The sequence below is a fragment of the Condylura cristata genome, unplaced genomic scaffold (assembly GCF_000260355.1).
Source record: "Condylura cristata isolate star-nosed mole 26May11 unplaced genomic scaffold, ConCri1.0 scaffold00002, whole genome shotgun sequence".
NCBI lineage: Eukaryota > Metazoa > Chordata > Mammalia > Eulipotyphla > Talpidae > Condylura > Condylura cristata.
The window spans coordinates 12051366-12067285 of NW_004567103.1; the positions used below are offsets into that span (position 1 = coordinate 12051366).

Sequence of the window (15920 nt, forward strand, 5' to 3'; positions counted from 1 at the left end):
CAGTAATGGGGAAAGCCTACCGCAGACACTGTGACTGAGTTATTCACCCCTACACCACAAAATTTCACCTCCTGACTGGCCCATGGACCCCCTACATTTATTTCTTTAAAGCATGGTGGAAAATAAATACAGAGCCAGCTGGCGAGTTTAGTTCAGCCTGCACAATATTTTAGGTGGGGCAAGCACGCACGAATTCAGCTTTGCTGACAACTGTTCATTTTCTACTTGCCTCCTGGGGGTCTTTGAGTTTATAGCCTTTTTATTTCAGTGCCTCAGGTCATGTCTATGGGTACACAGTCATGATCCTCTTTCCCGGACCCCCCGGGGGCATGTGGCACGTGCAGACACATGTGTGAACAGCTCTAAGAGGCGCGTTCCAGCCAGAAGACCCAGGCCCTGGTTACCCACAGGCACAACCCTGCCCAACCCCAACACGCCTACTCACAGGTGGGGAGCTGAGTGAGGAGAGGGGTAACTTGAGCCCCTGTTCCCCTGGAGAATCCGAGGGGCTGGCACATTCCGTAGCAAAAATAACCAATGGGTAGCAAGCATGAGTGACGGGACAGCTGGCGCAGAGAGGCCTGTGGGATTGTGTGTTCCTGCTCAGGGCTGTGCTGCTCTGCCCCTGGGCTGGCCTGGGGCACCTCTCACCTCTCCCTGCCTGGGGCCTCCCCCAGCTGCTCCAGATTGCCCCCCCCTTTTTTCTCCCTCTGATTGGGCAGCTGTGGCCCTGTCATTTCCTCAAACCCAGACTTCCAATTTCTGCCCCATTTTGCATTTTCCCTTAATCAGAGGAAACTCAAGCTATGGTGCTTTATGCTGTCCCTCCTCAGGGCTAGATGCACCACGCCTCTCTGTCTCCTCTCCTGCGCGGGTTCAGTTTCTCGCTTTTCCCCTCTGGATGACCCTACCCTGTATTTCTGACATGTGATTAAGTATTAATTATGTACTAGGCTTATTGCATTTGGTACTAGAAAGTACCCGTAGGAGGTTAGACATCTTGGCCTCCCCACCCTCTAAGCACACAGGGCAGTGACCGGCTTCAAGTGGGCGATGGGTCAGTATGGTGGCCAAGGCGGGATGGAAGGGGATGACAGCGGTGGGGATGGGGAAAGGGAAATTCCTGGAATAGCTCATTCATCCTGCTTTCCTCCCTCACTAAGTCAGGACCCAGACCCTTTGCTAACAACAGCTGGAACATGTCACATCGCTAGTCTCTGTCCAGGAGGGCCTGACCTGGTTTCAGCGAAGTGCTTCCCGCATGGGCGCTGGCTACATGGGGGCTCTCTGCTCCCCCCTCTTCCCTCCCAGGACTCTCACTGCCCCACTCTGGCTCCTCCTCCGTCGCTGTTCAGAACTTGGCATGAATGGATAGTCTTTCTCTAGCCCTTCTCAACTCATCACTACTTTCCCCCTGGTTTTTCGCCCAGCTTCAAGTTCCAGGGGAAAAAGTCGATAACTGCAGAATATACCTCCCCCAGGTTTTGGTATGCCTCGCCTTTCCTTTGCCTAAGTTGACCCTCTCTCCCTACCTTTGAGTGCACCTCTCCATGCCCAGGGTCCCCAGCATGGTTCACTGCCATCTGTTCACTTTCAGCTCTGATTGGCACCAGCGCCTTCCAGACCCTGGCTCTGAAACTTCCAGCTAACACACACGGTCAATTGTCAGTTTGCTCCTTCTCCAGGCTGACCCTCTCCCCCTACGCTCCAGCTTCTAGTGCAGGCTTTCCGCTCCAGCCACCCATGCGCAAGCTTTGAGGGTGGCACTTACTTGCTGTGTCACTTGATTTGCACAAGGCTCTCAGCCCGTGCAGGTGGGAGCCTAATGTTCTGAAAGAGAAGCATGCCTGCTATTTTGGAGACTGGGCCAGGAGACAGCTTGGGCAATATTGACAGATCCCTGTTTTAGTCTTCCCAGGTTTCTCCTTCTGCAAACAGACAATGTGGACCAACCCAGCTTTTCAGATCAGATCTACTATTTCACTAGTCATGTGACCTTGGGCAAATTCCTTCTTTGAATGTGTTGTATGTACACACGTTATATCAGTAACCTGGGAGCTTAGAAGATTAAGTAATTAAATGAGATAGGGTACATCATATGTTAAGGATTGTACAAAATACTGCATGTCTGCCAATTTCATCATTCCTATCCTTTCCTCTTCTCAGTAACTCCAAGTCCCGTTCTGGTTCCCATGCCCCAAACTCTCTAGTCTGCAACTCGCTCCTCTTTTCATGGAACCAAAGCCATGCCAATGTTCCTCCACCCTTGAGCAAGCATTTCAGGCTTCAGGAGTGCCAGGAACCTTAGCATCAACCCCTCTCACCGAGCCAGACAATAGTCCCAGCCAGGAGACGGCCTCCGTCCCTCTGCATCCAGATCCTGGCTAGGCTTCCTCGAGAACCCAGAAATCCTCCTGCGATAGAGACCCTAACCTAGAACATTTCCACGAGTAAGTCTGAGAGATATTGAGCTGCCTTCTGTAGTACAGCAGGATATTTAATGTCTCTGAGCCTCAGTTTCCCTAGGGCTGCTAGGGATATATCAAGGTTGCTTAAATGATATAGGAAAGGACATCATTAGCATATTACCTGCCACACAGCAGACATAGTAGCGAGTCATTATACATTAGTAAGAATTATTACCAGTTAATACTATTTATAAGGCTGGTATTGAGGTGATGCTTTTACTGGTATGAAAAGTTCTCAAATATGATTTGTTGCAACATAACCCTCTTCCCCTTTTGAAAAGACTGTCAAAAGATTCCAAACCCAAGCCCATAGCGCCCAGAGTCCCATCCTCAGCCCAAGCCTCTCAAACATACAGTCCTACCTGCCTCTAGGTGTGCCCAGCCAAGGTTCAGCTTTGCCAACCATGCCCTCCAGATTACAGAGTGCCTCAGGAAGCACTCTGCAGGGGTGCCACTGGGGGGCTCTAGAACTGTCACTGTCTCCATTTGGGGGCACAGGGCAGGCTAGGAGGCCCTGGTTATTAGAAAGGTTATTATGGGCTATTCTCCATAAATGTCCCTCCTCCAGAAGTTCTTGAGTCATTAAAAAGCCCCCTGAGGGCCCTCCCTGATGCCACAGAGGGTTAAAACACAGCACCAAGAAGCTAAAGCCACTACCGCATGAGTTCGATCCTGACCCGGAGGTGACCCACATGGTGCAGCAGACCTCTCCTGACCCACCCTCTGCTCCCCTCAGCAGTGTGCTTCGTCAGTCAGCCTGTTCTGCTCCCCGCTCTGTCTCTGGTGAAGTCTCTCACTGCCCTTGTACCTCTGGCTTGTACCCAGTTCTGTATGAATAAATAAATAAATCTTTAAAAAAAAAAAAGCCCTCTGAAACAACAAAGGTTGTTGAGGTTGTGGAGAAAACAGAACCATGTACACTGATGATTGGAATGTAAACTGGTCCAGCCTCTATGGAAAACAGTAGAGCGGTATTTCAAAATACTGAAAGTGGATCTACCAAATGACCCAGCAATTCCACTTCTAGATTATCTGCCCAAGGAATACAAAAACGTGCACTAAAAGGGATCTATGTACTCCACTGTTCACTGCAGCCCTATTTACAGCAGCTAAGTTATAGAAACAGCCAAAGTGCCCAGGGACAGAGTTCTGAGTCAGAGGAATGTGGTGTCTGTACACAGTGGAAGACTCAAACATAGATAAAACAAAATGAATTCCTGTCATTGGCGACCACAAGGATGAGCCTTGAGGGACAAGGCTGAGCAGAGTAAGTCAGAAGGAGAAAGACAAATACCTGATAGTCTCACTTACACATGGAATACAGATAAACATAACACAGAGCCAGTCAAAATCAAACTAGCAGTAAACTCTTAACATTGGACTATAAAACTGAGGCAACCTTGGGCCTCCCCGGTGGTGCAGGTCTCAGCAGTATGAAGCTATCGCCAACCAGTGTGGCATGAAGTTGATCCCCGGCCAGGGAGGTGACCCACATGGTGCAGCAGACCTCTCCTGTCTCGCCCACTGCTCCCCTCAGCAGTGTACTTCAGTGCATCCGCCTGTTCTGCCCCCACTCTGTTGCTGAATCTGCTCACCCCAGCCCTGCACCCCTGACCTACACACCAGTTCTTAAAAACAAAATAAATAAAATAAATAAAATAAATCTTAAAAACAAAAACCAAAAAACAACCCTGAAGCAACCAGAGGGAGAGGCTGGTTGGGTGGAAGTAGGGGAAGGAGGGGACCCAGGGAACATGGTGGAGGATTATTGGGGTATGAGTGGGGGGAAGGGTGTAAGAGTAGACATTTACAGAGATTTGAGTCTATTACCCCTGGAGCAGAAACAAAGATGTAGACCTGCTTTACCTCAATAAGCAATGTGAGGTTGGGGAAGCGCCCAGAGTGGGAACCTAGTTCTCAGTGCTGGGGTGGCCATAACTAGCTGCTTGGCTTCTGGCCTTTCACAGCCGGCTCCCCAGTAAGAGGCAGTGTTTGAGCTGCTCTCTGTGGTCTTTCCAACTGTTAAGCAAATGTTCTGGCCACCACCCTCCTCTATGCTTCCTTTCCGGGCCCTGATCTCTCTCCCCCAAGCTGTGTTCTCATCACTCTACCTTGCCCTTTGATTTCTGTTTTGTTCTCTCCCTTTTGCCCCTGAGGAGAGCAGAGCTAAGATCCCCGAAGAATCTGATTCTTTCTCAGATGAGGGCTCTGCCAGGATGTACCCCTTCAGGCAGGAAAGCCTGGCCTTGGCCAAATACAAGGCCACCCGGGAGAAGCCTGCATGCACTCTCCTTCACGAGGACTGTGGAAGGGGGAGCACAGCGGGACTGGGGAGAGAGGGGGACACTGAGCCTCTCTGCCTCCTGACTCTGCTGCTCCCCAAAGCCTGCTTTCCCCTCCTGCTGCCCAGGTCCTTCATGCCCGGGTCTCCTTCCCGGCACCCACGTCTGTGCCCCACGTGACATTGTCTGGAGTGGGAATTCCCCTTAAAAATGCCCAAGACAGACTCAGTCACCCCTAAGCTCTTTGCCATCTGTCCCAGCTACACCCTTTTTCCTCACAATGCTTGTTCATGGCTCAGGCTGCTGAGGTTTTGACTTTGGCCTCCACAGAACTGGCTGGCTATGGGGCTGAGAGAGTTAAAAGGGAGGCCCAAGGAGATGAGGTTGGTCTCGGTGTGGACCCACACCAGCCCCAGCGGGACCCTGAACGGTCTCACGCCCCTTCTCTCTGCCTTGGACCATCATCCCGCCTTTCATGAAAGCCTGGCTCTCCACCTGCACAAAAGCAGGAGCCCGAGGCCTGGCTGGAGCATCCCCACCCATGCCCTCCGCAGCTCAGCGGATATGACCCAGCAGTTTTCTATAGCAACCACACACTCCTCTCCTTCCCTCGCCCACCTGGACCGCCAGACCCCCCTCCACAGCCCGCAACAGCCTGCACACTTGAGCGTGGAGTCTCAAGCGCCCCCCTCAATACCTGTCCCCGATACCTGCCTCAGCCCTCCTTCCACCCCGATGTTCCTTCCATACCCTGTTCACACCTGTGCACCCCTGCCTGGGCCAGACCCTACCAACCTGCCCTGGCAATCAACGGCAGGGCTCTGACCCACCTCAGCCCTGCAGCCGTGGGCCGGTGCTGGACCTGCACACACCTGTCAGGGCTGCCCAGGGTCCCAAGTCTAAGTCATTGGAGCTGATAAAGAGTATTTCTCCCAGGAGGTCGCTCTCTACAGAGAATCCAAGAGAACTAACTGCCACTGGGGAATTCCCAGAGAGGCCTGAATGGGGCCCAGCTTTGCTCACCCTTGGCGATGGCCATTGTATGGGGGGCCTCTTTACCTCGACCCCTCCCCGCCCTTTACCTGCACTCTCCTCTTGATGGGCACTTCTGGGTTAGCTAGCCGAGCAGCCAGGGCACCAGGGAAAAGCTGGATAAACACGGACCTCCCCCACGTGGCCAGGGAGGCCCTTCTCTGCCTCTGAGCACCCTGCCCTGTGAGGTCCCCACCTTCCCATTACCTCCGACCTCCAGCACAGTGAGGGCAGCCTCGCAGGAGGCCTGGCCGCGGTCATTCTGGGCCCTGCAGCTGTACACACCGGCGTCCTGGGCCCCGCAGCTCCGCAGCCACAGGCAGCTGGGTTCAGGGGTCGGCGAGGGCAGGAGCTGCCCATCCCGGTACCAGCTGAGGCTGGGCTGGGGCGTCCCGCTCACCACCACTCGCAGCTTCACGTCGCTGCCCACAAACACCGCCGCGTCCTTCAGGGGCCGCAGGAAGACGGGTGCCCCGGCAGTGCCCCCACCGCCGGCCCCTCCGCCGGCCCCCACCTTGGCCCTCTTCGGGGGCACCCCGGGGCTTGGGGGTGCCCTCGTGCCCGGGTCTTCGCCTCGCAGGCCCCGGGCTTTCTGCATGGCCTCTGCGCGCTGGGCTGGAGGGACGCTGGAACTGGATGGCACGGGGGCACCCGCGGGGTGGTGCCCTGGGAGAGGAGTCCTGGGGGGCCGGCGCCCTGCCTTCCTGCTGCCCGCCCGCCTTGGGCCTGTGCTACCCAGAAGGTCACCGGGGCGGCCTGCGGTTGCGCCTCGGGGGCTATTTTTAGGCCCCCCGGCTCGGGTTTCGAGGGAGCTCTGGAGGGAGGGGGCGGCAGAGGAGGGAACTGGGACTGACTTTTCTCCTTCTCCCCTCTTGGAGCACCCATCAGCACCTCCTCTTAACCGGTCCCTGAGGACTTATTCCAGACCCTTCCCCTACGGTCTGCTGGCCCCTCCCCCCCCAACCCACCCTGAGTGGGTTTACCCCGGAGTTCAGTCCCATTTCCCTTCCTCCTTCTTCTCAGGCCCCATATCCAGAACCGTTCCTCTGGTCAAGGGAGAGGGTGAGCAGTCTGAGAGGTGGGTAAATGCAAGGGCGAGCCCAAATGGAGCCAGCAGAGGATCCCCCCGGAAGACAGAGCTGGGTTGGCTGGGCCTCCAAGCCGCTTGGTAAACAGTAAGACCAGGAGCAGCGAGTCCCTGCTGGTCCTGCCCTTATTTGTTGCGTGACACCAAGCCTCTGTCAACCTCTTTTAAAATGTCCTTTTAAAAAAAGTTCCCTTTAAAAATGAGTATGGTTAAACAGGGGTGGGGGGTGGGAGGGTGGGAGGGAAGTGCACATGGGTGACTTGGTGATGGGAAATCCGTGGGGACTACAATTGAGATGGGAAAAAAATGTAAAAATGTAAAATAAACTGTTATAAAATAAAAAAAAATAGATTTGCCAAAAAAAAAAAAAATGAGTATGGTTAAGGGCCCTCCCTGGTGGCGCAACGGGTTAAAGCACAGCACTAAGAAGCTAAAGCCACTTCCACATGAGTTCGATTCCCGCCTGCCCCGGAGGTGACCACATGGCGTGGCAGACCTCTCCTGACCCGCCCGCTGCTCCCCTCAGCAGTGTACTTCATCGATCTGCCTGTTCTGCTCCCCACTCTGTCTCTGGTGAAGCCTCTCGCTGCCCCTGCACCTCTGGCCTGTACCCCAGTTCTGTATGCATAAATAAATAAATCTTAAAAAAAAATGAGTATGGTTAAACAGGGGGTTGGGGGGGTGGGGGGGTGGGAGGGAAGTGCACGGGATTATGGTGATGGCACACAGGTGACTTGGTGATGGGAAACCCGCAGGGACTACAATTGAGATGGGAAAAAAATGTAAAAATGTAAAAAAAACTGTTATAAAAAAAAAAAAAATAGATTTGCCAAAAAAAAAAAAAATGAGTATGGTTAACCCTTGAACAAGACAGGAGTTAGGGGCTCCTGCTTCCACAGTGGGAAACCCATGTATAATTTCTGACTACCCCAAAACTAGTATCCAAGGAGAGGTTGGCTTAAGGACACCCCACCCACCCAACACCCATGGTTAGCTGAATCTGTCAACGCAGAACCACAGATGGAAAAAGATCCCCCCTAGGTGCCTGCACAAGGCTTGTTCAAGGGTCACCTGCAGCTGAACAGTGCTGCATCCTAAATACTCACCCGAGCACTTGCTTTGGTGTGGTCATACCTCCCTCCAGCAACCGCTGATGATGAAGTGAATCCTTAAGAGTAAACTGCATTTTCAAAAGGTAAAAATATAGGAGGAGACATTGAAAGCAGATGGATATCAAGAAGAAGGGACTAGAGACCATCCCTGGTGGCGCAGTGGGTTAAAGCACAGCACTGTGAAGCTATCAGCAGCCACTGTAGCACGAGTTTGATCCCTAGAAGCATGGGAAGGACCCATGCTTGGGCCTTGGAGGTGGAGGGGACAGCATGACCAAAGTCATAGCGGAATATAAGTAGGTGAGATGCTCTGAGAAATCAGAGGGGGTAGAGGAACTTCACCTGGGGTGGGGGGTGAGTGGAAGTGGGGAGTGGGCCTGATCCAGAGGGCTTTGCTTGCTGAGGTCTCTATCCTGGGGGTTGTGGGGTACCATGCTGGGAATTAGGCAGTGGTTAACATGGTCAGAGATGTGACCCTCTGGCAGCCAGAGAATGGATGGTGCATTGGAGTCGGGACAGTTGGAGGCCTGTTAAAGCAGCAGTGCTCAGTGCCTGACATCAACTAAAGGTACAGCCCCAGTCCCATTCCTAAAAGGTGCTGGGAGCACCCAGGAGTCTGCATATTTAACAGGTGGCTCAGCTGATTCGGATTCGCATTGAAGGGTTATCCTTTGAGAACCAGCAACGTAGGACTTTATGGCTTTGAAAAGTCCAAATGAATCTTGTATGCTGGAGAAGTTCTGTGTCTTGATTGGCATGGTAGGCACATGAAAAATTGACATGATGAAATTGCAGTGGAACTGAATGGATGTGCACACGTGCACCCACACATGAACGCACACATGCTGAGGGCTTGCAAAATGTAGCATCGGAAGACAGTGGAAATACTGTATGGCAATTTCCCTGTTGTGAGATGTGGCCATTGGGAGAGTTCAAGTGAAGGCTGGAAGGGCCTCTTGTATTATTTCTTAGAGCTGAATGTGTATTTGTAATTATCTCAAAATAAAATAAAACATTTTAAAGTACAGGTGAGAAACCCAGGCCTGACCTTGAACTCTGAGGGGTGGATAAAGCCTGGACAGGACAAAGAGGAGTCCAAGGGATTCAGAGATGGAGAAGGTATGCATAATGCCGCCGCCTCCGCCCCCACCTTCATTCAGGGCAACTGAAGTCAAGTGTGCTTGCGTCTGTGTGCAAGCAGAGGCCGGAGAGAAAACATTTAAACACTGAATTGCGTCTGCAGGGATTAAGTGCCTGAGCAATGAGATTTTTTTTGTTGTTTGCATACATTAAATCTTATTCTTTGTGCAATTCTCAGGTTTAACAAATGCAGAGAATCATGCATCTGCTACCCGGGACCCAACAATCCTGTCATCCTAAATACTCACCTGAGCACTTGCTTTGTCAGTCACACCTCCCTCCAGCAACTGCTGATGATGAAGTGAATCCTTAAGAGTAAACTGCATTTTCAAAAGGTAAAAATATAGGGGGAGGCATTGAAAGCAGATGGATATCAAGAAGAATGGACTAGAGACCACCCCTGGTAGTGCAGTGGGTTAAAGCACAGCACTGTGAAGCTATCAGCAGCCACTGCAGCACGAGTTCGATCCCCAGCCAGGGAGCTGACCCACGAGGCACGGCAGGCCTCTCCTGACCCACCTGCTGCTCTCCTTAGCAGTGTTATTTCAGTAGATCAAGCTGTTCTGCTCCCCACTCTGTCTCTGATGAGTCTCTCACGCCTCCCTGCACCTCTAGTCTCTATTCCAGTTCTTGTAAGCATAAATAAACAAATCTTAAAAAAAAAAAAAAAGGAAGGGAAGTGGTTTAGTCACTCAGTAAACATTTTCAAGATTCTCCTACGTGCCTGGTGCTGACCTAGGTTCTGGAGATCACCAGCAAAGAGAACAGAAGAGGACTCATGCCCCCGTGTTGTTTGTAATTGAGGACGGAGACAAATATAAAGGCAAAATGTCGAGTCCTGTGGGGAAAGATAATGGAGGAAGTTAGGGAGGTGGGAGGTGGTGGGGGCTTGCAGGGTGTGGGAGCCAGCTGGACAGTGGGAACAGCTAAGCCGATGTTGAGGGGTGAGGAAGCGAACCTTGCAGCTGTCTGACAGCTTCAGACACCGGTGGGAATATGCCCCATGGGCTCCAAGAAGAGCCAGAGGCCAGCATGGCTGGGAGGCTGATGAGACCAGACAGGTAGCAGCGGCCAGTAGCCCAGCTTCTTGTAGGCCTCATGCCTTTATCCTAGTGAAACAGGAAGTCGGGGCAGAGGTTTCCAGCTGAGGAATTGCATGATCTGATTTAGGTTGTTGTGATGGCATTAAATTATTGTATTAAATATTAAAACGAATATTAACTATTTAAAAGGGCCTGGCACAGAGCCTGGAGCATGGCCTGTGCAGCTTCTGTCCAAAAGTCCATAAAAGGGGCATTCATTGATGTGTGTGCAGGGATGCGAGTGCCAGGGGAGGGAGGGCACAGGCCCATGTGAGGCACTGGCGCCCTCTCCTGGAGGAGTTAGCACTAGTGACCCTGAAGCCCTGGGGCTCTGGGCCAGGCCTGCCACCTCCCGCAGCTGCCTGCAGTCCACTCATCGGTCCCTCAGAAGGGCCCCACGGTGCTCTTGAGCCTGGCGCCAGGCTTGGGTGTGTGTTGTCTGTCTTGCGATCACAAGCTTGTGGTGTCATGGAAAGAAATCTGGGCTCCAGAGGCCAAGGAGCCTGGGTCTCGGTCCTCTGGGGCCACAGATATGCTGTGTGACCTCGGCAGTTTACCCAACCTCTCTGGGCTGGCAGGCATTTCCTCCGAGGTTTAATGAGGCACCATGTGCCCAGCACAAGGTTAAAGCTCAGAAAATGTTCGTTGAGTCAACAAATGAAGTGGGGGCCATCAACCTGAACAGTCAATATTTAATTTAGAGAAAATAAATAAAAGGGCCAGTGTGTTTCATTCAGCAAGCCTTTAAATATTTAATGAGCACCTTCGATGAACCAAGCACTCTTCAGGGCACTGGGGATAAAACAGTGAATGAAGCAGACAGAAAGCTGGCCCTTCAGGAGCTGACATGTTAGGTGTGGAGCCAAAGACTGCTGTGTCCCGGACAGGCTGGTGGTGAGAGAGGAACCGGGAGGAGCAAACACATTGTCTTAAGGGTGGACCGATGGGAAGAAAGGGCGCACTGAGCCCTCAGTTCCTGGCTTAGGCACATCTGCCCCCACTGTCCTCGCCTGGCAGTCCCATGGGTCCCATGGGTGCATCAACCCCTTATTTCTGGCTGTTCAGAGTCTTGAAGAAGAATCTAGAGCATCCCAAAGAACATGGAGGTTTTGCCATGGAGGTGACGGGGTGTGCGTAACCACAGAGGACCTAGATCTTTTTGGTTTATTTTTGTCCATTCTCTTCAAGGACCACATCCATGTGTCCGCCCTAGATTTCTTGGGTCACCTTCCAGTTCCCAATAAGAGGCAAAGCAGGGTGTATAGAACCGGAATTCCTAGCCCCATAAGGCTCTGAGCAGAGACCGGCTCCCCCTGGGGGACCCCGGGCTGGGTATTCTCTGAGGGCAAGTGGTGGCCATCTCAGGAGACAGATGAGGCAGATGTGTGCCGAGGGCAGGACTCCTGACTCAGCTGTCCCCAGCTAGGAGAGGCCAGCGTGAAGAGGGCGAGTGCCCTGACACCAGAGACACTCAGGCAGAGCTTGGTGACTGTTCATCAAGGTGCTGGGACAAGGTTGGGAGGGGCTTCTGTAGGGTCCCTCCTGGGGACCATTAAAGCCTGACTCTGAGAGTCTAAGGTTCCCACACTCCCTCCATTTTAGCGACATGTCTATACCTATGCCCCCACCCCTTTTTGGAGGATGGAGTTGCCCCTAAGGCCTTCCCTGGCCTGGTGTCACTTTATTCTTTATATGAGGGCGCATAACTCATTCAGAGCAAAAAGGAAGAACTGGAAATCTCTCACAGACATGCACACGTCACCTCTTACACCCATGGGCCCATCTGCCCTTATCCCACTGTGACTCCTGTAGAGACCAGCAGCGACTCCAGGGCCCCCTGCCTCTGTCCCAGTGGGGAGACCCTGGAAATGCTGGCTGCAGTCTCATTCAGAGTGGCACTACAGGTTGTTTGCGGCAGGTCTGGGGCCTGCAGGCTTTCTCCCACTGGAGCAACAAGAGAGAAGAACTGAGTCCGGCTGGCTGGAGTGGGAGGGAGAACCTCAGTGTACCCCAGGTGCTCCATGGCAAAGGGGAAAATGACGGTGAAGGAGGGGGGCCTTTCCGGAGGGAGGGACTGTTCACCTAGGGCAAGGCCACATCAGAGGCAGAAGGGCTTTTAGAAGTTTCTGGGAAAAGTCTGCTGGGAACATCAGATGAGAGACCTTCAGTCTAAACTCCACTAGGTTTATTTCACCTACGGGCCGTCTGAATGTGCCATGCTTGTGATCTCTGTCTGCCCTGGTCTCTAATGGGTAATCCCTACATCTGTGGGGAGCAGCTGGGAGGCTGAGGCCTACAGGAACCCATCGGGCCTCCTAAATCTTTGATGCACCTGAAATTTATTTTCTGGGAGGCGTGTAGGAGATAGCATTTCCTCCTACATCTCCCCCGCGACTGTCCAATTACCCCCCCAAGCTCTGCATTGACTAATAAAGGTCTCCCCACAGAAACTTTCAGCATTTTTGCGTGAATGATTGACTTGCATATGTGTGTGTCCTACCCCCCCATTTTCCCAAATTCTCCCCGAATTTCCCTTTGGTGTTCTAATTGAGATGGCAGCACACTGAAATTATGGATTAATGTAGGATGAAATGACATCTTTAGAGTAATGAGTCTTCTTATTCAAGAACAAGATAGAACTTTGCATTTCGCTTCACACTGTTCTTTTCCCTGAATTGACCCTGGTGTATGGCAGGTACTCAGGCAGGTTTAAGTGAGCTTCTTTGGGGGTAGGGCTAGGAGCCCCACTTGAGAGCCAGGCCGTGGGCACCTGCCGTGTCCTTCTAGGGAGCAGTGGGAAGTGTTCTTGGGCCCTGATGATCTGGAGATGAGGTGGGGGGCCCAGGGTGTAGACCCAGAGCTGCAGTGCAACAGGAGGTATTTGAGGGTCCCCAATCATAGTGCCTGGCCCATCCCCTCCCCCATATGCCTTATGCATATTGGCAAGACTGGGGGGCTCTGGGAACAAAAGGGTGGCTGGGCCTGGGGACAGTGCTGAGCAGGAGGGCAGCACACAGTTCATTCAGGGGTGATCCTGGGGACCCCCAGAGGAGACCAGGCAGTGTTCTCACTTGTGCTTATCTTTTTATTGTTTCTGTCCAGAGCCCCTGCCGTGGGGGGAGGGGCAGGCACGGAGGTGGGCACCCCTCCCACCTGCCAGAGACCACTCTCCGCCTCTCTCCTCTCCTCTCCAGCATCCCATCCACTGTCTCTCCTTCTGAATCTCCTGCTCCCACATCTGGCACCTTCGGGGATTCCCTCTTGCAGCCCCTGCTTTCTAAGCCCACCCTGGGAAAGTAAGGGACCGTGGGTCAGCTTCAAGTCCTGCCCTGGTCTCCACAGGGGGCTAGTCCCCCAGTTCCTTGCCCTCTCTGTCTCTGACCTGGGCTGGAGTGTGGGGAGGTCCAAGGGGCTTGATCCTGACCCTGAGGGCTCCTGAAACCCTACTCTGAGGCCCTCTCCTGAGCCGGAGCCTGGGGTCCCGAGGAGGGAGGGGCAGGGTCACCACTCTGCCCTGGCTGCCTCCAGCCCCCCCAGCACACCTTGCACATTCAGGGCGGCCAAGAGCCAGGCTCACTCATTTCCTAACATCCAGGACTCGCGACTGGGCTGTGCTCTGTGCCGGGCAGGGAAGTGCCATGTCCCTGTGGGGACCATGTGGGAGGCTGGTGGCAGGGGCTAGAGGCTGTGAGGGGAGCACGGTGGCTGTGTGTGCCCTGGGATGGAGGGGAGGCTGGCTTCAGAAGGCAGTGAGGACAGGGGCCGGGGTGGTCTCTGGCGGAGGAGTCTCTGGTTTAGAGCACCTCGTGTTGCTGCTGTGTGGCCTCACTGACAACCTGGGGGAAAGAGAAAGCCAGTGTAGACGGTGTGGCCAGAGGCGGGAGTGGCCCCTCTGGACTGTTGTCCAACCCGAGGCAGCAGGGCCCTCCCAGACAAGGCCTTGGCCCAGTACTGCTGGTGGAAGGCATGAGATACACCCCACACCCCCAGCAAGGGTTAGGGCGTGGGCGGACCCCTCACCTCCCCGTCCCGGGTCTCGATGGTCTTGATCATCACCGTCTTCTTGGTATGGACCTCAGAACTCCTTTGCTCGGGGCTGGTCTCTGTAAAGGATCCACCCATATGTTCAGCAAGACTGTCCTGGAGCTGAGACTGACTGAGCTTGCCCAGACTTGTGCTCCAGGTGCGGGTAGAAGGGCGGAGACCCACCCCCAGCCCAGGCGCAAGCTGCCCGCTACTCCCATCGCCCACACTTCTAGTTCCACTTCCGCTGAACCCCAAAGAATTTGTATCCTGCCAGCTAGGACCCCAAAGCCCAGTTCCAAAATACTCTGTAAAGGACTTCTTACGGTCCTTTAGGGTACCTGTCAGGACCCCACCACATTTAGGATGGGGATGAGAGAGCCAGCACGAGTCCATCTCTGGCCCTCTGTATGTGTGTTTCCTCACACTTGCTCTATTGTGGCCACACATTGGTTTGAAGAAACCAGTGAGGTCCACACCAAATGCAAGCTCACAGTGTCTGCATAAACTGTCAACTGAAAAGAGGGCTGTGTGCTTTAGAGGGATGGCCAGCTGCAAGTCCTGGCGGCTACGCGTGGGGTGTTCACGCATCTCTCAGCGAGCAAGCAGCCTGAGCAGGCCGGGTGGCTTGGGAGCACTGCGTATGTCTTTTCCTGATGGAAATGAACATCGAAGACATAAAAGGTTTGATCTAGGAAAGGCAGAGCGGCCAAGGACTTCAGCTGGCTTTCCTAATGTATCATTATGGTGTGTTTTTCTGCTCTGGGGTTGGAAAGCCACTCGATCTGCATATTACTAATGTCAGTCTGGCAAAATGCCCTAGGAGCTCCTTCTTTTAATTGTTTGGCTTTGCTAAGGTTTGGCTTCATTTTTCTTTCTTTTTTTTTTTTTTTAATGTGTCTCCAACATCTTGCTCCAGCAAACTGGAGGTGTTCAACAAGCAGCTGTGGGCAGGGGTACTGGCAACTTGCCAAACAGACCCTGGGTGGTGGCTGCCTTGGGGCCAGGGTATATGGTCCCACTGCCAGGCCCTGGTACCTTTGGGGTTGGGTTTATCAGAAAACAGAAGCTGTTTGCTGATGTTCAATACTCTAACAAGATAAAGGGGACGGACATGTCAATACCACGAAGTAAGATCAAAAGCTCCCTCTGTTCAGGCAAAGGTACCTTCACCTTTGCCTCCCCAACACCCCTCCCCCCCCCAAAGGAGCCTCCTTTGTCTTCCCCAGACCCCAGCCCTGTGGCCACAGTTCCATCCTCTGCTTCTGGCTGGCCTTAGGCAGTGCCAGGCTGGACACTGAGCCCTGTCCACCTGAGGCTTCACTGGCCAATGCACTCACCTCGGAAGTTGAGGGAAGAGTAGGTCTGGATAGGCATGCTGATCCTGAAAGGAGAGAGACGAAGCCCCAAGGGTCAGGACTCTCCATCTCGCCTTGTGATGGCCTGGCCTCTCTAAACACCGCCCGCAGTCTCAGTCCCGAGGACCCCATACTCCCACGGCTACCCTGCTCAGGACATGGGGTCAGTGGCCAGCTCCAGTCCTCTGAGCAGGTCACCCATCCCTGAGGGACAGCAGGTCCCCAGCCCAAATGCACTCTCCAGTGCACAGACTTTCCTTTTTGCCCTGGCCCTGCAGTATCAATAATCCCTGCAGGTGGCATTCATTGTGTGTGCCCCAACCCCCCTCCGCCCCC

At 53.4% G+C, this 15920-nt stretch overlaps 1 protein-coding gene across 1 annotated transcript in view; it reads right to left on the reverse strand.

Moving 5' to 3' along the window:
- Positions 1–13282: 13282 nt before the first annotated feature.
- The window catches only part of DES (desmin), a 6733-nt gene continuing 4095 nt past the window's right edge, over positions 13283–15920 (reverse strand). Inside the window, exons 7-9 of the mRNA XM_004674259.2 lie at positions 15567–15610; positions 14224–14306; positions 13283–14039 (exon numbers count right to left, since the gene is read on the reverse strand). Of these exons, the coding sequence (XP_004674316.1) occupies positions 13998–14039; positions 14224–14306; positions 15567–15610 (169 nt within the window). The 3' untranslated portion in view covers positions 13283–13997. The remainder of the gene's footprint in view (positions 14040–14223; positions 14307–15566; positions 15611–15920) is intronic.